This window comes from Pristiophorus japonicus, chromosome 11 (assembly GCF_044704955.1).
Source record: "Pristiophorus japonicus isolate sPriJap1 chromosome 11, sPriJap1.hap1, whole genome shotgun sequence".
NCBI lineage: Eukaryota > Metazoa > Chordata > Chondrichthyes > Pristiophoridae > Pristiophorus > Pristiophorus japonicus.
Window position 1 is genome coordinate 79,637,266 of NC_091987.1, and position 26,205 is coordinate 79,663,470.

Consider the following 26,205-nt stretch of genomic DNA (forward strand, 5'->3'; position numbering starts at 1 on the left):
CACCTGACGTTCATTTCTGCTGTGAGTGACACTGGTGTGTGTCACGGAGATGCCTGTAGGATGGGCCTGCCATGTTCAGACTGGAGGAGACTTCTTAGTGGAAAATAAGTGTAAATTAAAACTGCATGATTCCATGTGGTTGTCATTTACACAGATGGTATTTACTGCACTTCAGTTATCTGCACATGTAGTACAATAACAAGAAAAACTACAGATAGAGGAGGGGGGGAATATTAACTTCGCCATCAGAAAATCTAATACTTTGAAAACTTTTTGGTTGCAGTTTCACAGAAAATTTGAACTTGTTTAAAGTTCAAATGTTATCATTGAGAGTCAGGAGTAGCTGGACAGAACCAGGAGAAAGCTACTGAAATGGTTTTCTTGTCTTTATGTATTTCAGTCTGAAAAACTGTATGAACCTGATGTAAGCCAGGAGCACCTGATGAGCACTAGGTTATCAAGTAAGACAGAACACTCTTCCTGTGTTCAAGATATGAATGAGAATTTTGTATTTGTGAGGAGCAAGTCATTAAACCTTTTACAGGCTACTGCTAATCATTTTTCATAAGATAATTTAAAGGTTCAGTATGGACACCTAAATCCTTTTTAACCCCTTAACTGCTCGTCTCTCAACATTAAGAAATTATTCCGATTTCTCTTTCTTGAATCAAAAATGAAGACCTCAAACTTCCCCCACATTGAACATCATCTGCCATAGTTATGCCCACTCACTTAATCTGTCGGCTTCCTTTTTTTAAACTTTGTGCTCCCATCTACACAACTTAATGTGGCTCCTAATTTAGTGTCATCTGCAAACTTGGAGATGCAGATTTCTATTACTTCATCCAAATCGTTAACATATATGGTAAAAAAACTGAATCCCAAGTATAGATCCCTGTGAAACACCGCTTGTTGCATCTTGTCAATCAGAGAACATTATCCCTTCTCTGTCTTCTAACTCTCAACTAATTACAGATCCATGTCACAAGATCTCTTGTGTAGAACCTTATCAAATGTCTTCTGAAAGTCCATAAATAAACAATATATATCGACACTCCCTTATCCTTCATGCTAGTGACCTCTTCACAAAATAATCAAGATTAGTCAGATGTGAATCTACCCTTCCCAAATCCATCTCTCTTAACTCAGTGCATATTTGTCCAAGTGATCAGTCACTCTGTCAATGATAGAATCCAGTAATTTGTCCAGAATTTATGTTAAACTGATAGGTCTGTAGTTACCTGGTTTCTCTCTCCCCCTCCCCTTCTTAAATAATGAGTGACATTTGTAAGTTTCCATTCCATAGGCTCACTTCCTGAATCTAGAGAGCTTCTAACACATCTGCAAATTTCTCACCTAAATACCCTGGGGTGGAAACCATCAGGTACTTGAGATTTATATCTTCTCCAGTAGCATTTTTGTTTACTTATTAAATCCACTAAGTTCCTCTCCTTGATTTGTATGTTGTGTGAAAATAGATACAAAGTATTCTGTCTTTAATGGGCGCACATTCCAGTTTGCTGCTTTCTTAATATATTCTCAATATATTTATAACATCTTTTGCTGTTACCTTTGGTATCCCTTTCAAGATCGTTTTCATATTCTCTTTTTTCCCCTCTTATACAGCTCTTGCAATCTGCTGGAATCCTACTTTTCCTTGTATTTGTGTAAGCCTTTTATTTTAGCTTGATATTATCTCTTACCTCGTTTGTTTACCATGGCTGCTTAACTACACAAGTGGAGCCTTTGCCTTTTAGGAGTATATTCTGGTTTTGTGTCCTGCCAGTTACTTCAGTGAATACCTCCCACTGTTCGGTAATTTACCCATTAAAAGTTCAGCCCAGTTTACTGAAGTCAATTCATTTCTCAGCTTGTCGAAATTTGCCTTCCTAAAATTTTAAATCCTGTTTTGTGACTCCTCCTTCTCCCTTTCAAACCTAATATCAAAACTCCTGCACCATCCTTCTAGCCACGTGTTCTGCACCAGCCTTCCAGCCACACGTTAACAGTCCTAATCTTGCTCTTCATGTCTGGTCCAGCATGTGACACTGAGTGTTAGGGAAATTGAAGGCTGATAAATCCCCAGGGACTGATAGTCTGCATCCCAGAGTACTTAAGGCAGTGGCCCTAGCAATAGTAGATGCATTGGTGGTCATTTTCCAACATTCCATGGACTCTGGGTCAGTTCCTATGGATTGGAGGATAGCTAATGTAACCCTACTTTTTAAAAAAGGAGGGAGAGAGAAAACAGGGAATTATAGACCGGTTAGCCTGACATCGGTAGTGGGGAAAATGCTGGAATCAATTATTAAAGATGTAATAGCAGCGAATTTTGAAAGCAATGACCGGATCGGTCCAAGTCAGCATGGGTTTATGAAAGGGAAATCATGCTTGACACATCTTCTAGAATTTTTTGAGGATGTAACTGGTAGAGTGGACAAGGGAGAACCAATGGATGTGGTGTATTTGGACTTTCAAAAGGCTTTTGACAAGGTCCCACACAAGAGATTAGTGTGCAAAATTAAGGCATATGGGATTGGGGGTAATGTATTGACGTGGTTGGCAGACAGGAAGCAAAGAGTAGGAATAAACGGGTCCTTTTCAGAATGGCAATCAGTGACTAGTGGGGTACTGCAAGGTTCAGTGCTGGGACTCCAGCTATTTACAATATATATTCATGATTTAATGAAGGAATTGAGTTTGCAGATGACACTAAGCTGGGTGATGGTGTGAGCTGTGAGGAGGATGCTAAGAGGCTGCAGGGTGACTTGGACAGGTTAGGTGAGTGGGCAAATGCATGGCAGATGCAGTATAATGTGGATAAATGTGAGGTTATCCACTTTGGCAAAAACAGGAAGGCAGATTATTATCTGAATGGTGACAGATTAGTAAAAGGGGAGGTGCATGGTACATCAGTCATTGAAAGTAGGCATGCAGGTACAGCAGGCAGTAAAGAAAGCAAATGGTATGTTGACCTTCATAGCGAGAGGATTTGCATATTGGAGCAGAAAGGATCTGCTGCAGGGCCTTGGTGAGACCACACCTTGAGTATTGTGTGCAGTTTTGGTCTCCTAATCTGAGGAAGGACATTCTTGCTATTGAGGGAGTGCAGCGAAGGTTCACTAGACTGATTCCTGGATGGCAAGACTGACATATTCACTGGAATTTAGAAGAATGAGAGAGGATCTCATAGAAGCATATAAAATTCTGATGGGATTGAACAAGTTAGATGCAGGAAGAATGTTCCTTATGTTGGGGAAGTCCAGAACCAGGGGTCACAGTCTAAAGATAAGGGGTAATCCATATAGGACCGAGATGAGGAGAAACTTTTTCACTCAGAGAATTGTGAACCTATGGAATTCTCTACCACAGAAAATTGTTGAGTCCAGTTCGTTGGATATATTCAAAAGGGAGTTAGATGTGGCTCTTACGGCTAAAGGGATCAGGGGAGAGAAGGCAGGGGTGGGGTACTGAAGTTGAATGATCAACCATGATCATATTGAATGGTGGTGCAGGCTCGAAGGGCCGAACGGCCTACTCCTGCACCTATTTTCTATGTAATCCAGAGATTGCTACCCTGAAGGTTCTACTCCTTAACCTAGCACTTAACTTTGAAATCCCTTTGCAGAACTTTGAACTTTCTCCCATCGATGTCATTGGTTCTCATATGAACCCAAGGCTCGCCCATCCGAAAGAATTTCCCACAATCACCATTCACCGATTATTGCTACCTTGTACTGTTTCTCCCTTGGCTAATTACTTGCTCCTCAGTGCCTTGTAATTGCTCAGTTACCATCTTGTCATCCTTTTTGTCCATATTAAGAAGTATATCTATTGTAGAAATCCAGCTCCACAGATGATTCTCTTTCTACACTGACATGATGCTTCCTCTACCCTGTTTGCTTATTATCACCTAGTCTACCTTACCAGCTTTGCTACTGCTGGCAACCTCTGGTGTGACCACCCTCTGGAACATCTTCTCCAGAAAGCTTTCTCCCTCATGAATGAAATGGATTATGTCCAGTTGACTCTCAAGCTGTGCAGCCTTCTGCTCAAGGAATGCAACCTTCGTCTGCTTCAAGCTACTTGAGAAATTTATATTTACTCCACTGGTTTCTATTTGCCCAAAATGAAGCACGGACAATTCCTTCTAGGGACTCTTCCTGCTTTCTTAAATCCAGAGAGATAGACAGAGCCAAAGATTTATTGCTGGAGCATAACAAGTTAAAATGTAAGCAAGCTTCCTGACCCGTGACCAGCTGGGGCTTCCAAATCCATTAAGAAATTGGCCTGTGAGATTGTATGGAGTTCAGTGGGAATAATTCCAACTTTAAGTGATGGGTCTCTCTCTCCACCTTCCATTAACGAGTCAGGCTGGTTGGTAGATCATTAACAATACAAGGGGTACTGTGGACCTACTAGAGTCGGGTATTGGATTACCAAGGAGTGTTCAATTACTTGTAAATTTCCATTGCTAGGTGCAACATTTTGTAGCTACCTTAATTCAGCTCTCCTCCACCCCCCCTCCACCCACTACTCCGGGAGAATACTAAATAGTTGGCTAAGACAGGTGACAAGTGCATGTTGGAGCCCTCGTGTAGACAGCAGTTATTAGGAGCTCCTCACAAGCAACACAACTTGTCATGAAATGAGTGCATTGTCACATGGGCATACACAATTGAACCTGTTGGAGATGTGGAGCCTTGGCAGCAGCTGCTGTCTCCAATCTACCCATTAGATATATGCGGATGTTAACTCATACCTGGCTTTTCAGCAAATGTCCCAATTCTGAGTTTCCTCATCAGGTAGAAAGGCCTAATCGAATGCTGGGCTTTATATCTAGAGGACTAAAATACAAGGGGGTAGAAGTTATGCTGCAGCTATGCAAAGCCCTGGTTAGACCACACCTTGTACATTGTTTAGTTCTGGGCATTACACCGTAGGAAGGATATATTGACCTTGGAGTGAGTGTGTGTAGTGTAGATTTACTAGAATACCTCAACTCCAAAGGTTAAATTTCTAGGAAAGATTGCACAAACTAAGGTTGTATTCCCTGGAATTTAGAAGATTAAGGAGTGATTTCATCGATGTTTTCAAGATATTAATTGGAACTGATTGGGTAAATCGAAGGAAACTATTTTCGCTGGTTGAGGAGTCTCAGACTAGGGGTGTAGCCTAAAAATTAGAGCTGGGCCTTTTAGGAGTGAAGTTGGGAAACACTTCTATACGCAAAGAGTGGTAAACATAGAAAATAGGTGCAGGAGTAGGCCATTTGGCCCTTCGAGCTTGCACCGCCATCCAATGAGTTCATGGCTGAACATGCAACTTCAGAACCCCATTCCTGCTTTCTCGCCATACCCCTTGATCCCCCTAGTAGTAAGAACTACATCTAACTCCTTTTTGAATATATTTAGTGAATTGGCCTCAACAACTTTCTGTGGTAGAGAATTCCACAGGTTCACCACTCGGTGAAGAAGTTTCTCCTCATCTAGGTCCTAAATGGCTTACCCCTTATCCTTAGACTGTGACCCCTGCTTCTGGACTTCCCCAACATCCTTCCTGCATCTAACCTGTCTAAACCCGTCAGAATTTTAAACGTTTCTATGCGATCCCCTCTCATTCTTCTGAACTCCAGTGAATACAAGCCCAGTTGATCCAGTCTTTCTTGATATGTCAGTCCCGCCATCCTGGGAATCAGTCTGGTGAACCTTCGCTGCACTCCCTCAATAGCAAGAATGTCCTTCCTCAAGTTAGGAGACCAAAGCTGTACACAGTACTCGAGATGTGGCCTCACCAAGGCCCTGCGTAACTGTAGTAACACCTCCCTGCCCCTATACTCAAATCCTCTCGCTATGAAGGCCAACATGCCATTTACTTTCTTAACCGCCTGCTGTACCTGCATGCCAACCTTCAATGAGTGATGTACCATGGCACCCAGGTCTCGTTGCACCTCCCCTTTTCCTAATCTGTCACCATTCAGATAATAGCCTGTCTCTCTGTTTTTACCACCAAAGTGGATGACCTCACATTTATCCACATTATACTTCATCTGCCATGCATTTGCCCACTCACCTAACCTATCCAAGTCACTCTGCAGCCTCATAGCATCCTCCTCGCAGCTCACACTGCCACCCAACTTAGTGTCATCTGCAAATTTGGAGATACTACATTTAATCCCCTCGTCTAAATCATTAATGTACAATGTAAACAGCTGGGGCCCCAGCACAGAACCTTGCTGTACCCCACTAGTCACTGCCTGCCATTCTGAAAAGTACCCATTTACTCTTTGCTTCCTGTCTGCCAACCAGTTCTCAATCCATGTCAGCACACTACTCCCAATCCCATGTGCTTTAACTTTGCACATTAATCTCTTGTGTGGGACCTTGTCGAAAGCCTTCTGAAAGTCCAAATACACCATCAACTGGTTCTCCCTTGTCCACTCTACTGGAAACATCCTCAAAAAATTCCAGAAGATTTGTCAAGCGTGATTTCCCTTTCACAAATCCATGCTGACTTGGACCTATTATGTCACCTCTTTCCAAATGCGCTGCTATGACATCCTTAATAATTGATTCCATCATTATACCCACTACCGACGTCAGGCTGACTGGTCTATAATTCCGTTTTCTCTCTCCCTCCTTTTTTTAAAAAGTGAGGTTACATTGGCTACCCTCCACTCCATATGAACTGATCCAGAGTCTATGGAATGTTGGAAAATGACTGTCAATGCATCTGCTATTTCCAAGGCCACCTCCTTAAGTACTCTGGGATGCAGACCATCAGGCCCTGGGGATTTATCGGCCTTCAATCCCATCAATTTCCCCAACACAATTTCCCGACTAATAAGGACTTCCCTCAGTTCCTCCTTCTTACTAGACCCTCTGACCCCTTTTATATACGGAAGATTGTTTGTGTCCTCCTTGGTGAATACTGAACCAAAGTACTTGTTCAATTGGTCTGCCATTTCTTTGTTCCCAGTTATGACTTCCCCGATTCTGACTGCAGGGGACCTATGTTTGTCTTTACTAACCTTTTTCTCTTTACATATCTATAGAAGCTTTTGCAGTCCATTTTACTGTTCCCTGCAAGCTTCCTCTCGTACTCTATTTTCCCTGCCCTAATCAAACCCTTTGTCCTCCTTTGCTGAGTTCTAAATTTCTCCCAGTCCCCGGGTTCGCTGCTATTTCTGGCCAATTTGTATGCCACTTCCTTGGCTTTAATACTATCCCTGATTTCCCTTGATAGCCACGGTTGAGCCACCTTCCCTTTTTTATTTTTACGCCAGACAGGGGTGTACAATTGTTGTAGTTCATCCATGCGGTCTCTAAATGTCTGCCATTGCCCATCCACAGTCAACCCCTTCAGTATCATTCGCCAATCTATCCTAGCCAATTCACGCCTCATACCTTCAAAGTTACCCTTCTTTAAGTTGTGGACCATGGTCTCTGAATTAACTGTTTCCTTCTCCATCCTAATGTAGAATTCCACCATATTATGGTAACTCTTCCCCAAGGGGCCTCGCACAACGAGATTGCTAATTAATCCTCTCTCATTACACAATATCCAGTCTAAGATGGCCTCCCCCCCCCCCCCCCAGTTGGTTCCTCGACATATTGGTCTAGAAAACCATCCCTTATGCACTCCAGGAAATCCTCCTCCACTGTATTGTTTCCAGTTTGGTTAGCCCAATCTATATGCATATTAAAGTCATCCATGATAACTGCTGCACCTTTATTGCATGCACCCCTAATTTCCTGTTTGATGCCCTCCCCAACATCACTACTACTGTTTGGAGCTTGAAACTCTTCCGCAGACAGCATTTGATGCTAGGTCAATTGTTAATTTTAAATCTGAGATTAATAGATTTTTGTTAACCAAAGGTATTAAGGGATATGGGGCAACGGTGGGTATATGGAGTTGGGTCACAGATCAGCCATGTGATCACATTGAATGGCGGAACAAGTTCAAGAGGCTAAATGGCCTACTCCTGTTCCTATGGGCTCAATTTTCCCCAGTGATTTGCACTGTTTTTTTTGGAGCAGGCTGCTCTTTTTGGCTTAAGTTGAAAAACCACTGTTTCCCCAATCAATTTGCACCAGTGTAACTCAGTTGGTTACGATTTTTTTAAGTCAGTAAGGGAGCGTAACCAGCCACCTACGCCACTTCTGGCCATTTAGGATAGTTTGGCCAGCTTAGAGTTACTCCAGTTCTGATTAGGCCAGTGTATGTTTTCTCTTCAGAAAAACCTTCCTTCGAGTTAAGGAAATCGGCGCAGATAAGGAAAGCGGCACAGCAGATGCCCGGACACTCTGAAAGAATTGAAAAACACATAGCAGCAACTTACCTCCAATCCTGCTAATAGGTTATTTTGTGTTATGTCAACCACCTTTTATGTTTTCTAAAGCCAATATCACCATTTCCCAAGTTTGAAAAAATGCTTTAAAGCTCCAGCAACCAAGATCATTTTAAGTTTCTAATATTGGATTACAGTTGACAGGACAGTTGGCCAATTAGAAATTCCATTCATATTTGGAGACCAGTGAGCAGAACAAAAGCAGCATCCCTGTGCATGGGCCATGTAACTCTGCTGTCCAGTTGCACTGTCCTAAAAGCAGATGTTGATGTCAAAGGGCAGCTGTAATGTAACTTGCATTAGAGGTAAGTAAACCCAGGGTTTCTCAAATTTAGTGTCACAATCATGAGATATTATCTTTTGTCTTCCTTAAGGTGGAACATGCTGGTGCTGGGAAATGAGAGCATCTTCTGGCATCAGATATAAACACTACCTGTTGGATGGTATGATGCCTTCTTTAAAAGGTGGCCCCTTTCCCCCCTCTCTGCTTTCCTAAATTTGGGCAGAAATTCTTCTTGCAAAGTCACTGAACACCTAAACAGCCCATGGGGGATAAGACATAGTGGCCCAATGGTAAGGGAATAAACCACCGGAAATGTGGCAGAAGATGTAAATATCAAACCAGGCTGTAATATCTTGTATGTCTTTAACTAAAGTAAAACTAAGGAATTTTCTCTTTAAAAGGTCAAGCAGATCAGATTTCTGATGCTGAAGTTTTAAAAGATGGACAGTGCACTCACAGTACATCCAAGGTACAGTATGATGTTTGATCAGAAACTATTTTTTATATATCTAATACAATAATGGTGTATAAATAAAGCTTTGTGATTTTTAAATGTGAAGTAAACCAGATGCAAGATTTTGTCCAAATGATCCTAAGTTACCTCTGGTGGTGTGTGTATGTAAAACATTCAGTTTCAGCTATTTTGTTAAACTTAATGAGTTGATATATTGACATTCTCTCTGGAATTGCTTTACTCGAATAGAAATTCCTTTTTGTTACATTGATTTTACGAGCAAAGCGAGTGTTAATGTGGAGTGTTTTGTGGTGTGTTTACTACTACAGCATTTTTCCACGTTTTCGTTCTTAAATTGCTTCCTGGTGTGAAGAGTAATAATGGAAATTCTAGGGGTTATTTGTCTAGTTTGTTAAAAGGCCAATAGAGGGGACCTAAACTGCCCAGTTTGCACTATCCTTTGACCTAAACTGCCCAGTTTGCACTATCCTTTGACCTAAACTGCCCAGTTTGCACCACCCTTTGACCTAAACTGCCCAGTTTGCACCATCCTTTGACCTAAACTGCCCAGTTTGCACCACCCTTTGACCTAAACTGCTCAGTTTGCACTATCCTTTGACCTAAACTGCTCAGTTTGCACTATCCTTTGACCTAAACTGCCCAGTTTGCACCATCCTTTGACCTAAACTGCCCAGTTTGCACCATCCTTTGACCTAAACTGCCCAGTTTGCACTATCCTTTGACCTAAACTGCCCAGTTTGCACTATCCTTTGACCTAAACTGCCCAGTTTGCACTATCCTTTGACCTAAACTGCCCAGTTTGCACCATCCTTTGACCTAAACTGCCCAGTTTGCACCACCCTTTGACCTAAACTGCTCAGTTTGCACTATCCTTTGACCTAAACTGCTCAGTTTGCACTATCCTTTGACCTAAACTGCCCAGTTTGCACCATCCTTTGACCTAAACTGCCCAGTTTGCACCATCCTTTGACCTAAACTGCCCAGTTTGCACTATCCTTTGACCTAAACTGCCCAGTTTGCACTATCCTTTGACCTAAACTGCCCAGTTTGCACTATCCTTTGACCTAAACTGCCCAGTTTGCACTATCCTTTGACCTAAACTGCCCAGTTTGCACCACCCTTTGACCTAAACTGCCCAGTTTGCACCATCCTTTGACCTAAACTGCCCAGTTTGCACCACCCTTTGACCTAAACTGCTCAGTTTGCACTATCCTTTGACCTAAACTGCCCAGTTTGCACCATCCTTTGACCTAAACTGCCCAGTTTGCACTATCCTTTGACCTAAACTGCCCAGTTTGCACTATCCTTTGACCTAAACTGCCCAGTTTGCACCATCCTTTGACCTAAACTGCCCAGTTTGCACCACCCTTTGACCTAAACTGCTCAGTTTGCACTATCCTTTGACCTAAACTGCTCAGTTTGCACTATCCTTTGACCTAAACTGCCCAGTTTGCACCATCCTTTGACCTAAACTGCCCAGTTTGCACCATCCTTTGACCTAAACTGCCCAGTTTGCACTATCCTTTGACCTAAACTGCCCAGTTTGCACTATCCTTTGACCTAAACTGCCCAGTTTGCACTATCCTTTGACCTAAACTGCCCAGTTTGCACCACCCTTTGACCTAAACTGCCCAGTTTGCACTACCCTTTGACAGGGCTCAATTTTCCCCACCCCTTTTTTTGGCGCACTCAACCGAGATGCGGCGACTTCTGCTGAAAACAATGCCGAGAAAATGTGCTCTCTTCCTGGCCGCTCTACTCCGTGTCCCGTGGATTGGTGCAGCCTGGCCAGTCGATTGGGGGGCGCGGGCGGAGTAAAGGCCCTGCGCTAGAAACTCTGCCAGCAGCTCTCCGCGTGTGCATTAGTGTCAGGTCTGATGTGCACGCATGGTCAATAGCGCCAAAACTTGGTACTCGGTCATTTTTTAAAGGTAATCTCTTTCCCCCCACCACCCCACCGATGCCACAGGTCACGTTCGGTCGCTCTGCTTCTCACGCCCTCCCCCCCCCCCCCCCCCCCCCCCGTTGGTATCGAGGCCAGCATCTCTCGCTCTCTCCCTCCCCCCTCACCACCGACGCCGTGTTCAGTCGCTCTGCTTCTGCCCCCCCAACCCTGACCGACTGGACTCCCGGTGTGTGTTTTGCCGCTCCTATCCCAGGCTGAATGGCCTCACACATAGGCCGGCCTGCTGCCTTTCCGGGCCAACTTTAAAGATTAAAGTATAAGGACATAAGAAATAGGAACAGGAGTAGGTCAAAATTTATTTGAATTTTGTCTTAATTGCTTTGCTGTGAACACTTTGATATGATTTTGCTCGATGCAAGTATTTTGGATCAGAGTGAAATTTCTAAGACCTATTGCATAATCAACAAGAATAAAATGTAATACAACCATATGTTGCATTTTTTTTTAAACATACTAGTTACAAACCAATATCTCCATGGGGGAGATGAATGTGGGAGATAAATATAAGGTAGATGTTGACATGCTGGCTACTGGCGATGGTAACCTTGGAAAGGAAGTCTTGGTGAGTGTAGTACTTGTATATATTAAGAAAATAGCAATCGCACATTTTGGGAGAAGTGATGGATAATTATGGGATTAGCAATATTTATGCAAATAGAAAAAAACATAAGTAATATTTAAAATGTGATTATAAATCTACAGAATGTTGCTAATAAATCTGACTGAATTTTTATAAACTAAGCGTGTGTTGAAATGTCCTGTTACTGCATTGGATGTTTACAGCGTACTTTAATCCCATAATTAAATCTTCAAATGTGAGATTTTGTTTTCAAGGATCACTGGTTATGCATTAATATATATCAAATCACTCTGACTGTATTGATTTCATAGAATCATAACTATACAGCATAAAGAGGCCATTCCACCCACTGTGCCTACGCTGCGTCTTTAAAGTGCGATTTGTTAGTACCATTCCCCTGCCTTTTAATTTTTGTCTTTTTCAATTATTTATTCACTTCCCATTTAAAAGCAATAATCGATTCTGTTGCTATCACTCTTTCTGGGAGGACATGTCATACGCTAACAAAAGTACATTTTAAAAGAAAATCTAATCTCTTCCTTTGCTCTTTTTGTGATGCTCTCTAGTTTCTGGCCCACAGTAATAGAAGTAGTTTTGTCCAATTTACCATGTCAAAAGTCCTCATAATTTTGAACCTCTATCAGATCTCCTCTTGCCCATCTTTGTTCTAATGAAACTAGTTCCAGTTTCTCTAGTCTTCTCTTTATAACTGAAGCCTCTCATTTCTGGTATCATCTTAGTATATCTCTTTTGCACCCTAACCTTGAACTTGACATCTTTACCAAAGTAAGGCAGCCAAAACACCACATTCTAATTGTGGCCTCACCAATGATCTGTATAGCTTTAACATTGCATTTGCTTTTGTATTCTGTTCCCCTATTTGGGATTATAGTTAAGTTGGGGTTGTTCTCCTTAGTGCAGAGAAGGTCAAGAGGATATTTGACAGAGGTGTTTAAAATCATGAAGGGTTTAGATAGACTAAATAAAGAGAAACTATTTCCAATGACAGGGTCAATAACCAGAGGGCACAAATTTAAGGTGATTGGCAAAAGAACCAGAGGCCACATGAGGAAAAACTTTTTTACGGAACGTAGGGTAGTGGAAACCCATTCAATAGTAGCTTTCAAAAGGGAATTGGTAAATACTTGAAAGAGGAAAGAATTGCAGGGATATGAGGGAAAAAGTCGGGGAGTGGGACTAACTGGATTGTTCTTCGAAAGAGCCAGTGCGGACTGTGGGCCAAATGGCTGCTTCCTTTGCTGTATGATTCTATGATAAGATCCTTCATATCAGCCATGTTGCCATGGAACGGCATAATTGAGAAGTCTGTTGCTTATTCATATGGAAAATTTATGGGGAGTGTTGCTGCATGTTGTGCTTGTGCATATCCTAATAACTAGTTTCAAAACAATATTGGCAATGGCTCTGGTCTGCCTATCAAGAAAATACTTTGAAATTATTATTTTCCCATCGTGTGACCTGTACTGTTAAGATAGCTGGTTCAAAATGTTATTGAACTTATTCTAACTTGCAGTGTGGTGGAATGATGTTTAATAGAAATGTATATAAAGCACATGGATTTGCTTGTCTTAACCACTAAATATGTTTTTGAAGGTGGAATGTGTAGGGAGGACGAAAGACAAACCATTGATCCTGTTTACTCCTATGTCAAAGGTGAAAATTGGATCATCACGTGTTTATCATGGTATGGATACATGTTATTGTAGTTGTGTAACTGCTACCTAGAATTCTGTGACCACAAGATTGATTCCCTTTAATCTTTTGCAGTGTTATAAGAAAATTAGATTTCTATCCAATAACTTTTTTACCTATAATTCAGAAATTCATAATGGCCCTGAAATTCCGGTTTGGCCTTCCCATGGGCATTTGAGAGAAAAAATACACACCTACCTTAAGCAGGTGCCCGCATTGGACTTTTCCGATGCTGTGGCCTCCTTCGACCGCGATTCGCGGCGCGTGCACGTCGACGCAAGCACAGGCCTCGAGCTGGAGTCACGTGGCTCTGGGCAGCCAATCGGATAAGGTATCATAGTAATAGGAGTTCCGCAGGGTCCTAAACTCCCATTACTATGATTGTGATAGAGCCCGAAACACCCAAAACACTAAATTAATTAATTTAAAAAAAAAGAAAATAATTACACTACATTCATTTCAATTAAAGTTCTTAATGTCTTAAAAAATAATTTCCCGATTTTTTTTTAAAGTTTTTTAAAATAAACTTACTGTTGTGGGGAGGGATTTTAATAAAATATGTTTTAATAACTTTATTTTTATATGTTTTTGTGTTTTTTTTTTAAAAACACTTGCACCTGTAAAAGTAGGCTATGCGCCTGCTTTTTCAGGCGCAAAAGTTTTGAGGACATTTGTAAGCGTAAATATCGGAAATTTTCACTTACAAATGTCCTCGCTCCCAATCTGGCTACGATCTGTCAAGCCAGAAACGTGACAGATTGGAAATGCCAGTTTCCAGCGCATGCGCATTGCGAGCTGGAAACCGGCATTTCCGATGCCTTCCTGGGTCAGTAGGAACTCCATACGGACCCGGGGAGGCCAGAATTTCAGGGCCTATATTTTACAGGTAATCTAATTTGTAGAGCTCATATAAGCTTCGAATAATTTTGTATTGGTGCTTGTGCTAAAGGGAAGCCTTGTATAGAGAAATAACCCTGTACACCAAAAATAAATCCAGTAAACTGGTGCTTGGAGCTAGAGCATATATCTTTGCTGTAGACTTTGGGTGTGCCTTGGGTATTCTTCTAGGTACAGCGGTGCTGGTCACATGTGTAAGTGGTTTAAGTATCTTGTGTTCAAGAGTGTTCCTGTACTAATCAATATCTATCTAATTATACAATGGCATAACTTGAAGATGTAACAATAGATATATCTGAAATAGATATATAGTGATAGAAATAGATATAATAAATACTAAATTTTTTTGTAGTGTATATTAATGATTTAGACTTAAAAGTAGGGGGCACGTTAAAGAAATTTGCAGATGATACAAAATTGGCCGTGTGGTTCACAATGAGCAGGAAGATATTGATTAACTGGTAAGTTGGGCAGAAAAGTGGAAAATGGAATTCAATCCAGTGAAGTGTGAGGTAATGCCTTTAGGGAGGGGCAACAAGGCAAGGGAATACACAATAAGTGGGAGGATACTGAGAGGTGTGGAGGAACCGGGACCTTGGAGTATATGTCCACAGATCCTTAAGGGTAGCAGGACAGGTCAATAAGGTAGTTTAAAAAGGCATCCTTTATTAGCCGAGGCATAGAATACAAGAGCCAGGGAAGCTATGCTAGAACTGTATATAACACTAGTTAGGCCACAGCTTGAGTACTGTGTACAGTTCTGGTTACCACATTACAGGAAAATTGTGATTGCACGAGAGAGGGTGCAGAGATTTACGAGGATGTTGCCAGGTCTGGAGTATTTTAGCTATGAGGAAAGATTGGATAGGCTGGGGTTGTTTTCTTTGGAACAAAGGAAGCTGACGGGAGATTTAATTGAGGTGTATAAAATGATGAGGGGCCTAGATAGAGTGGATAGGATGGACCTATTTCCTTTAGCAGAGAGGTCAATAACCAATGGGCATAGATTTAAAGTTAGAAGGATGCGAGAGGAGATGAGGAAAATAATTTTCACCCAGAGGGTGGTGGGTGTCTGGAACTCACTGGCTGAAAGGGTGGTAGAGGCAGAAACCCTCATCATGGACCGAATCTGTGCCGGATTTTGACGGATTTCGGATCTCGTCATCCGCCAATCCTCTGCTCTTTGAGGATTCACGCCACTCCTCACCGCCCGCTGATACCCGCGCCCCCAGTGCTCCATTTATTTTTTTACTGGTTTCCTCGTCCCTCGCTGCCCGATCTCGCCATCTTGGCCGCCTCAAAAATGTCCGGTTTTCGGAAATCTGGATTCGAAAATCTTGGATGTGCATGTGGCCTACAGGCCTATGAACCTAGTGTTGGAAGGTGGGATTAGGCTGGGTAGCTCTTTTTTGACCGACACTGACATGATGGACCGAATGGCTTCCTTCTTTATCATAATTTTCTATGATTGTGTCCTCCACACGTGCATTTCCTCAAACTTTTTGAAGGTATACTAAGGAATATTTGGTGAACTGAGGCCAGATGCGAATTATTAAGCAGTTTTATTTCACAGACTGTGTAACAGTCAAGGCAAATTCCTCTTGTTTAACTTGATCTCACTTTTATTCTTGAACATAATAACCATGTGCCCTGTGCCTTTTTGGAGGCTGACTTGTTTTTTGGTATTCCTTTTCTTTTTAGACAGCTTCTAACTGAAAAAAAGTGACCACCTCCAGCTCTAGGCTAAGGACTATTTTTCTCAGTCCTTTTTTGAAAATGTGACTGACCCTGAACATATTTTTTTTTCTCTTTTTTTCTAATAATTCTGACCCTAGAAAGAAGAGGAATTGTCAACATGAATTGAATCATTCTCACCATTATGGGCATGATGAGTTAACTTGATATTTGTCAGCCATCTTGGCTGATGGGCCAGGGATGAGACAATAGACTCATTCTATCAGTTTAGAAATACTGTGAGCTGTGACATTCCACAAATTGGCTTGTCCAGCTTTAATACACATCTTAAAAGCCTGAATTCTGATGCACCTTTCCTTTTACAGCCCTGCAAATTCTCTCTGCATTAAAACACAGCATTCAAATGTAACTCAATCCTAAAATCCTTTCTATGGGGATAAAAGTTAAAATTCACGTGACAACTTCCTAGGTCCTTTAAAGATAGTTGCATACAAGATACACTGGGTAAAACTTGTGTAACATGAAGTGGCACTGGTTCAAGCTCTTGCCAAAGTGACTGGAAACCTGTGTGACGGATAGCAGTATTGCCCTAATGAGTGCTGGAAAATTATTTCAATATTATGTTGATGCCCTTGAGGCATTGTTTTATTTTGTAGGCAAGCTTTGGGTCTCCTGTTCCTGAACATCTCCAGTAAAAGCTGTTGACCCTTTTCCAAAAGAAAACACTGCTTTAGGGAGCAATTTGTTAAAATGTTGAGATTTCTTTTAGGAAACAGATTTGTTTCAATGGAATTACTCATGACCAGTTTCCAAACGCTTAAAGGGAATGAGAACCATCAGAATTTTTAAGAACCGGAAATCGCCATTAATGAACAAACTTGTATTTTTATAGCACCTTTGACATCAAATTATGCCCTCTTGAGCATCCCTGATTATAATCGCTCAACTCTCAGTGGCCGTGCCTTCAGCTGCTTGGGCCCTAAGCTCTGGAGCTCCCTCCCTAAACCTTTCCGCCTCTCTACTTCTCTTTCCTCCTTTAAGATGCTCCTTAACCAAGCTTTTGGTCATCTGCTGTAATGTCTTCATATGTGGCTCGGTGTCAAATTTATCTGTTGTCTTATCACCCTGCTGTGAAGCGCCATCCACGCTGCTCCCAGGCTGCTGCTCGACATTGGTGTGCAACGGCCACCGCACATTTAAAAAAAAATCCACGCACAGCCATCTTCCACCCTTCAGGATGTAGTTCAGGACCTGGAATTTTAGGTCCTTCATTGGAACACCTGTGAACTTATCCTTTTTTGGCGTGGAAGCAAGTCATCATCGTTTTGAAGGACTGCCTATGATGGATGATGATGAAGCGCCTTGGGACGTTTTACTACATTAAAGGTGCTATGGGTCCAAGTTTCCACAGGCTAAAAAACGGGCGCCCCTCCGAGCTGGGCGCCCGTTTTTCGCGCCTAAAACGGCGCCAGAAAAAAAACGCGCTATTCTCGAGCGCTTTGCAGCTCCTTGTCTGTTTGGCGCAGCGCCCAGGGGGGCGGAGCCTACACTCGCGCCGATTTTGTAAGTGGGAGGGGGCGGGTACTATTTAAATTAGTTTTTTTCCTGCCGGCAACGCTGCGCGTGCGCGCTGGAGCGTTCGCGCATGCTCAGTGTGAAAAAAAACATTGGCACTCGGCCATTTTTGTAGTTCTTTGTAGCTGTTTAATTTTTGAACATTTTTTAATAAAATCACATTCACATCAGCACTGAGGCTTCCCTTCTCACTGTCTCCTTCCCCTCCCTCCCCTCCGCAGCAACAAACGGCTGTCTCCTTCCCCTCCCCTCCACGGCAACAAGCCGCTGTCTCCTTCCCCTCCCTCCCCTACTCTGCGCGGCAACAAGCCGCTGTCTCCTTCCCCTCCCTCCCCTCCCTCCACGGCAACAAGCCGCTGTCTCCTTCCCCTCCCTCCCCTCCCCTCCACGGCAACAAGCCGCTGTCTCCTTCCCCTCCCTCCCCTCCTCTGCGCGGCAACAAGCCGCTGTCTCCTTCCCCTCCCTCCCCTCCACAACAACAAACCGCTTTCTCCTCCCCCCCCCCCCCTCCCGCTCAGCGGCACGAACGGCTGCAGAATTCTCCCTGGCTGAAGCACTTTCACACAGGTAGGAAGATGGTTTATTTAATCTTTTCTTTGCTTATAAATGTTTATTCAGGCTGGATTTATTTGTATAAGTATAAATAAGGATTTATTATAGAATTTAATGACTTCCCTTCCCCCCCCACCCCCCCCCGACCTCGTTCTGGACGCCTAATTTGTAACCTGCGCCTGATTTTTTAATGTGTAGAACAGGTTTTTTCAGTTCTACAAAAATCTTCACTTGCTCCATTCTACTTTAGTTTGGAGTACATTTTCACTGTGGAAACTTTCAAATCAGGCGTCAGTGGCCGGACACGCCCCTTTTGAAGAAAAAATTCTGTTCCAAAGTAGAACTGTTCTACCTGACTAGAACTGCAGAAAAAAAAATGTGGAGAATTGCGATTTCTAAGATAGTCCGTTCTCCACCAGTTGCTCCTAAAAATCAGGCGCAAATCATGTGGAAACTTGGGCCCATTATAAATAAAAAGTTGTTGACTTCCCAAAATACTTCAATTACTTACTTTTGATGTGTAGTCACCAATGTTTCCTATAAGCTGCGCAACCAGGGACCAACTTTTCCTATGTTAACGTTTGCGCATGCGCGACCCTGTGAATGGGTCGCACAGCCCCTTAAAGGGGCTGCACACCCCCAAAAAATACGGACATTAGTAGTCACTTATGTAGGCAACTGCAGCAGCTAATTTGTCGGAAAACAATGTCCCACAAACAGTAATGACATAAATAACCAGTTTATCTACGTTGGAGATAAATGTTGGGCAGGGCACAAAGAGGTACCTGCTCTTCTTCAAATGTGCCTGGAATTGTTTTAATATCCACTGTAACAAGTCCCAAGAACCCACAACCTTCTGACTCCAAGGCAAGAGTGCTAGCACTGAGCCAAGCTGACCTATCCATTTTTCATGGATCAAAACCAACTACCTGCATTCTCACCATATCCTTCAACCAATTGCTCTCCCCAGTAAGACATCTACTTGATGAAATAGCATTCCATTTATACTTTTTCTTTTGGTTCCTTGCTCTAGTACTAATTATTTTATGATTATTAATATTGAACAACATCTGTTACCTACTAGCCCATTTAGCGATAGATCGAAATTCTTCTGATTCTGGTTGCATTGTTCTTTATTAATTGGTCTGCCTCCTATTTTGGTATCCTGCACACATTTGGAAATTTTACTTATGCCCTTTTCTGTCTCTGCACTCTCCTAACCATTTCAGTTCTGAAGATTCCTAAACCTTTCCCCATGCCTTTTCATTATGTAACAGTCCTGGGTCATTGATGAAAATTAGTTCTCTGGTTGTGATAGCTACTCAACATGCTGAGAAAAGGAAACAATCCTGTAACACCCCTACAAATGTGCACCTGTTCCTCTGCTGTTTTCCCAGTCAATATCTGTGTAATTGAAATTATTCATGGTTAGAATTATGGCCATTTTAAATCATTAGTAACATTACCGTGTTCCGGTTATAACTTATTTACCAGGTAACTCCTTTTTGTTTCGTCAGGTCAATGAAGACTGTTGTATCTATAGCAGCTTCTCATTATTGTTTCCATTTTGCTGTTTACTGTTTACTAATAGGGCCAAACGTTGTTTATAACTTGTCTTAATTTCAATGTCTTAAATATTTCATTCTTTTGTCTCTTAAAGATTGCAGTGATGACTTTCAGACAACAATTTCTGGAGATTTAAATCATTCGACAAGATCTGAGCATGATGACAAAGATGATTCAAATTTAGCAGCTTCTGTGCCCTATGACCAGTTGTTGTCGAGGCCACTTTGTGTACCTGGTAGCACAGAACTTTCTTACTCGCTCAAGTTTGAGAAAAGTAGAAGCGATGTATTGGATTTGGGAGAAACTGAACCCACTTGTATCGACCAAGCTCCCATGGAAAGCCATGATAGTACTTCATCTGGTTTAAGTGATACTACACTTATTGATATCTATCCAAGTATGCTAGCTTCAATGAGTAACTTGCTTGACCGTAGTTACAAGGCACAGGCTGCCTCGAGGTTAATAAAACACTATCGACGGCTCCAGTTAAATGTATGCAAATCGAAGCCAAATACAACTCAAGATGGAATAAGAATCAAGGCCATGATGGATGCTCAGAAATTAAAGAAGATAGAGGATTATACTTTTATTGATGCTGGAACCAAACATATGGATAGTAAAGTTTGTTCTCAGCAAAGATACAAAACCACACAAGGTAACCTAGAGACAAGTTGTTCCATGACTACTGCTGAAGATTCTGAGGCTGTGCTACAAACAAATTCAAAATCATTTGAAATTGAAACTTTGAAGTTTAGAAATTCATACAATGATGCAAGTTACTCCCAGCCAGTACTACTAAGACCTTGTAACCCAAAAAGTCCAGTACCAGTTACAAATTGCTGCAGTGTAAGGAAAGCTTCAGCTAGGAATGTAACCTCTTTGAATGAATCATCTTTGCCCCAGCTGAATACCTTGACTAAAGCCTGCAGATTAAAATGTTTGAGCCCAAAACCTAAAATGGCAATGGCACAATCACCAAGTTCGAAAATCATTCTTAACCATCTACCAAATGCAGAACTGTATCCATTGAACAACGGTACAGTGACAAAACCGGATTCTGTAGCAACAAATTTCAACAAATCACCATGTGGAATGCTTTTGTGCTCCAGTAACATTTCCTGTACTGGCCAAAGAAATAAACAGAGGCATTCACTGTCATCTGTTGTGAGTTCTCTTCCAACCATGTTCTATTCCATACAGAGCCCATTTAAAAAGCAAGCAAAAGAAATGGATGCATTTGAATCGGTGTATCAAAACTTAGTTCGTAGTTCATGCTCTGTTTCAACTACGATGAAACTTCCCAATATATTGAATGTCTGTTCTGTCCCTGGTAGAACTATAACATCAGTGACATCTGTTACAAACTCCCCATCCCAGCTATCAAGAAAACGAGCTGCCTGTATTGACCAAACATGGGAAACATCTCGATTACCATTAAAGAGGTTCCGCTCCTTTCCGGAGTACTCTAGTTCAAGGCAAAGTAGTCAGGAAATGTTGCTTCTGAATACTGTATTGCAAGGACAGAATTACCACTGCACACGAATGGGTGGATTTTATTCTCCGAGAAGCCAACAAGATGGAGAGGTGAAGGTTTAACTGAATTTTTTTTAAATGTGCATGCCTAGTTTCATACTGATGATCGTCACCAGGATTTTAATAAAACATAATTCTGGACAGATGAAACTTCCATATTATGCCCCCACATGGAATGACAACAAAGAATTAGCAGTGGCGTTATAGATTTTTGTCATTCCAAGTTTAGGTTGTAACTAGAGTGCTTTTCACTGTCTACTACTAGGCTGAAGCACTGGCAGTGGCTGTGATGAGATCAAACGGAGGCAATGAATTAAGAGTATTGCATCATAAACTGCACTGACTTAGATATGGGTTTTATTTCTTTCTTATAGTGTATTGATACCACAACACTAAATATGCTTAATAATACAACTAGCAACTGTCAGTAACCAAGCTGTAGTTCAATTTGAAGACCCCATAATATCTAAACTGAGAATTAAGATTTTTGTTTTGAGCATTAGTAGAAACTCTACATTGAATTAGAATCTGTGGTTGTATAGAATGTTTTCCATCCAGTTTATTTACTTCTGTTAATAAAATGTTCTGAGCCTTCATGTAAATTATAGACATTTGTCTAGTTGAAGGGGTGGCATGTTTTAACTTTTGTGTTTGCTGTATTTCTTTTTACCCCCACCCTATAAAGCTAATTTAGGATGGAATGCAATCGTCTGAACAATGCCTTTTAAAGAAAGGGTAACAAGTTTAGTTGTAGTATGTCGTGCTGGAATCTGTTCACAAAATGTAGCACAAATTTGCTGCACACTACATAAGCTTACTTCCCTTGCATCTTGAAGTCTCTCGTTTGTACTTCATTTGTACAGGAAAAATACATGTCTCATCAGTTTCCTCTTTGGTATACGTTACAAAATGTCTCTAGTGCGTATAATTCTTGTTTGTAATGACAGTTTACTGATGCATATGATTAATCTATGACTTCTAATTTGGACCAGCTTCAACACATATCTGTCTGAAGGTGGAGCAGCATGCAGTAAAAATGGATTAAATTAATAGATTTCTGTTTGTCTATGAGCATGCCTTAAATTCAAGGTTAATATAATTTAAATAGTGTAGATATTATCTGAATGCACTCTGTCTCCATTATAATACCATGCATACTGTATATGAACAAGGTTCTTTGAATACTTAAATATTTGAAGCAGAAAAAATTGCAAGGATATGGCGAAAGAATTGGTTGAGTGGGACTAACTGGATTGCTCTTCGAAAGAGCTGCCGGAGACTAAGTGGGCCGAATGACTTCCTCATGTGCTGCAGTATTCTATAAATGTTGCAGTCTATAATGCATATTGTAACATTTGAGATAGCTGTAATGCAATTCAGCCCATTTTGACTTCAGTTGTATTTACAATTTTTCACTTTTTTACATTTTCCAGAAAATTACTGCTGGCCCATTTATTAAATGGGATGGTAATGCTAGATTGTACTCTAATTCTGGTATGTATTGAACTATATAATCTGGCTCTTTGTAGTTAATTACAGTCTATTTAATGCAATTGTTTTGCACTTACAGTTTGATTCCTTTAAGTCGAGAGTGTTGTAGATCAGATGGATGCTAAAGCCCTCCGAACACCCTCAATATTTTGTATTGAAAAATCCTAAAGTATTGCTGTGAAGTCGAAACTGCTTTGCAGCAAATATAAAGTTACAGTATAAATGCATGCCTGTCACCATTCCCAGCTATGAAATTACCTCGCCCACAAAAGACAAAAACCCTAGAGCCTGCTTTCAGTATGCAATGCTGTTGGATTTCAGTGATCCCTTGCCGTGTGTTTATATTAAATGCAGCAACTATGCAAAATAGTTTGGGCTTTGTTGGCTTTGCACTAACGCAAAACATGTGGGCTTAGAAAATCATTTGCGATTTACAAGGGTCCAATATGACTGGCAGCGGCGTGTATCTATTCCGTGCCATAAGTGAGTCACGCTATATTGGTTAAGGCGCCTCTAATTGTCCAGGGTGCCTGCCTGAAAACGTTGGGCCCCAGATTTGCATCTGCAATGGGCCTGTTCCCCATTAAAACCCCGGGCTGCTGCCAAACACTGCTCGCGCCCCTCCCAATTCCCTGCCCCCAATCCCAGTCTCGCCTGAGTCCCTTGGACAGTGTCCGAGCTGGCCCCATTTGCTCCACCGCCACAACCAAAAAGCTGCACCTGTAGCGTGCTGATACTGCCATAATGAGGCCAGCAAACCAACCACAACTTCCATTAGGTATACACCCTCACTTGGGCGCAATTGAATTTTTAAGCTCTTGACTATAAATTGAGTAGCGAGACTCAAAAAGACACTTCGAGCTGAAGCAGACAGAGAGTATCTCTTCCAGGGGATCTCGTTATTTTCCTTTGATGGCTGGTTGACTTCTGGCTTGTAAATCAAGCTAAATTTACATGCATTGTTGCAGTTTTGGTGCCTATTTAGTTTAAATGTCTTCAAATTATAAATGTTATGTTTTTTTATCCTGCAACTCTTCGAGAAGATGCAACAAAAATTGCCCTGTTGACTGGTGTTTTCAATGTTTTAACAATTAGTTAAGCATATAGTTAACCCAAGAGTTAGATTAGGGAAACTGCAGATCTTATGGTGAGTCTTCCTGTCCTTGATTTCTAATCTACCTTTGGGACAATAGGCACAGCTCTATGGAAATAGAAAATAAAAGCAACCAAGAGGAAAATGTGATTAGATTTAATGGTCGACAAATCCCCACAGAGAAGAGATCTTAAAAATGACAGCCAGATCTAGTCTGTCTGAGATAAAGATCCTCCCCTGAAAGATCTTAAGTATTGAACATCCACAGCTCTTCTGTGGTGAAGTTAGTCCCGGTTGTATTTTATTTTTCTACAGTAATTTTTTCTTTAAGATACAAATTGGGCAATGTTAAATTTGCTTTGCTTATTTTCAGGTACTGCTTTGCCTGTAATAAATAGTTCTGGAAACACAGTGAGCTTATGTTTATCGCCCAGACTTCGAAACAGGTATGCACTGAAAGGTTAATTTTATTGTACAGGTTCTTCATCTTCTCCATTGTGTCTCCCTAGGAATGTGCACGTCATTTGTGGAGATAAAAAGTGAGCATTGTGGTTTTAATGTACTGCAGGCAATAGTTCTAAGAGTTTAAAAAAAGATAAGTTCAGTTGCTTTCTACCAATTTGTTGAATTCTTGTGAAAATGGGGAGCAGCAGACTGCACTGCAATATATGTAATTGGTTTCATATTATCTGCTGTTTATTAGCACAGAATATTTGATTTGTGTTTAATTTAACATAATATAGTCCTGATGATTCAGTTTTGTACTAAAATGTAAATTCTCCAATAATTTGAATCAATCAATGTCAATAACGACAGTGGGATTTTAGTGCTTTAGAAAAAGTAAGTGGCTGAATTAAGAGTAGACTATTCCTAGAAACAAAATTAATAGTTAAAATGCTGTATGTGAAGAATTTTAAAAAAAATCTAACTCCTTTTTATTTCCTCCTATCAGAGTGTCTAGAAAACTGGACTATAACAAACTGAACACACCAGTCTGAACTGCCCTCACCTCATTATGAAGAAATTGTAAAGTGCATCATAAACTTGTTTTTGGTTGTGTCCGGCTATGTTAATCCTTTTGAACTGATCATGTTCTCCAGTATTATAAACAACAAAGGCTTTTTTGTTTTTTTAAAAAGTACTAACATTTAGCCTGGGTATTTTTCCACTCTCCTCTTCCTTCCCCACAAATGTAGTACTGTGCAACTTGAACAACAGGACATGTGCTTCAAAGTTTGTGGGGAGATGACCAGCCAACGAGCAGTCAATGCCTCCACCTGTTGGTGAAAGCACGCTGAATCCAAATGCTGGTCTGTGCCAGACTTTAAGCTTTCGGCCTCGATACTGGATAAAATGTAAGCTATATTACCATGGTGCCTATATAGCATATGTCTAGTGGGAAATTATTTACCTACTCATTTTCTGTTCCATCTAATATGACCATATTTTAATACTATTACAGTCCCTCTTGTATTTCACATTATTGATCTAATTAATATTACAGCAAAAAATAACTCCCCTTTTATGTCTTTTAATAAATTTTTCTTAACTTTTATGTATGTATTGTGCTGAATTTTATGCAATATTTTCTTCTATTTTTTAATGACTACCTACGTTCCCAAGATGCACGTGGATAATTCGGCATGAAAGGAACTGTATATTCATACCACAAGTTTAGAGTCAGTGCACAGCAGTTTTGTCTTTGCCCCAACACTAACTTGTGGACTATAATTCAAGTATCAACGTCCAAACTGATTCTGAAGCAAAGATGGAGCAAGACTGCCTCTTACAGGAATTCTTTCTCCTCTTTGTTCTGGTTTCAAGCTGCATGTACACGATAACCGCAGCTTCAGTGTGAAGGGCAGCTACAGTTGCAGTGTGAACCTCTCCTTGGTTTCCAAGTACTTGTCTGTAAAGTATGGCTTGTAATTTCTAGCTATTGTCTTTTTTTAATTTTGACTTTTTAAATTAATAGTACCTTCATCAAGAAAAATTGCTGAAGGTACATTGATTCACCTTAGCTTGGCCACTATCGATAAGCAGCAAGCATATATTTGTTTTATGCTAAGATTTCTGTGCTTAATTTATGACTTACAAAGTAAATTTTAAATAAATATGAAAATCCTAGTTTGTCTATATTACAATAGTGATCACACCGCAAAAGGACATACAAGGTGTTATATAAATGCAAGTTCATGCATTTACAAAAACAGAAAATGCTGGAAGCACTTAGCTGGTCAGGGAGCATCTTTGAAGAGAACAGACAATAATGTTTCAGATGTGGGCTCTTCATCAGAACTGGAAGATGTTACAGATGAACATGATTTAAAAAGAAACACAACAAAGGGAATAAAAGAAACATGTACGCAACTGCACAGACACAGAGAGGGAGGGGGGAGATCGGATGGAGGGGAACGGACACAGATAGACCAA

General features: G+C 41.1%; 1 protein-coding gene across 1 annotated transcript in view; it reads left to right on the top strand.

Moving 5' to 3' along the window:
* LOC139276110 (uncharacterized) overlaps positions 1-25,844 on the top strand; it is a 50,130-nt gene extending 24,286 nt beyond the window's left edge. The window contains exons 4-11 of the mRNA XM_070893615.1: positions 401-461; positions 9,038-9,105; positions 11,535-11,639; positions 13,272-13,362; positions 19,750-21,239; positions 22,622-22,682; positions 24,146-24,218; positions 24,725-25,844. Coding sequence (XP_070749716.1) covers positions 401-461; positions 9,038-9,105; positions 11,535-11,639; positions 13,272-13,362; positions 19,750-21,239; positions 22,622-22,682; positions 24,146-24,218; positions 24,725-24,770 — 1,995 coding nt within the window. The 3' untranslated portion in view covers positions 24,771-25,844. The remainder of the gene's footprint in view (positions 1-400; positions 462-9,037; positions 9,106-11,534; positions 11,640-13,271; positions 13,363-19,749; positions 21,240-22,621; positions 22,683-24,145; positions 24,219-24,724) is intronic.
* The last annotated feature ends 361 nt before the right edge of the window (positions 25,845-26,205 follow it).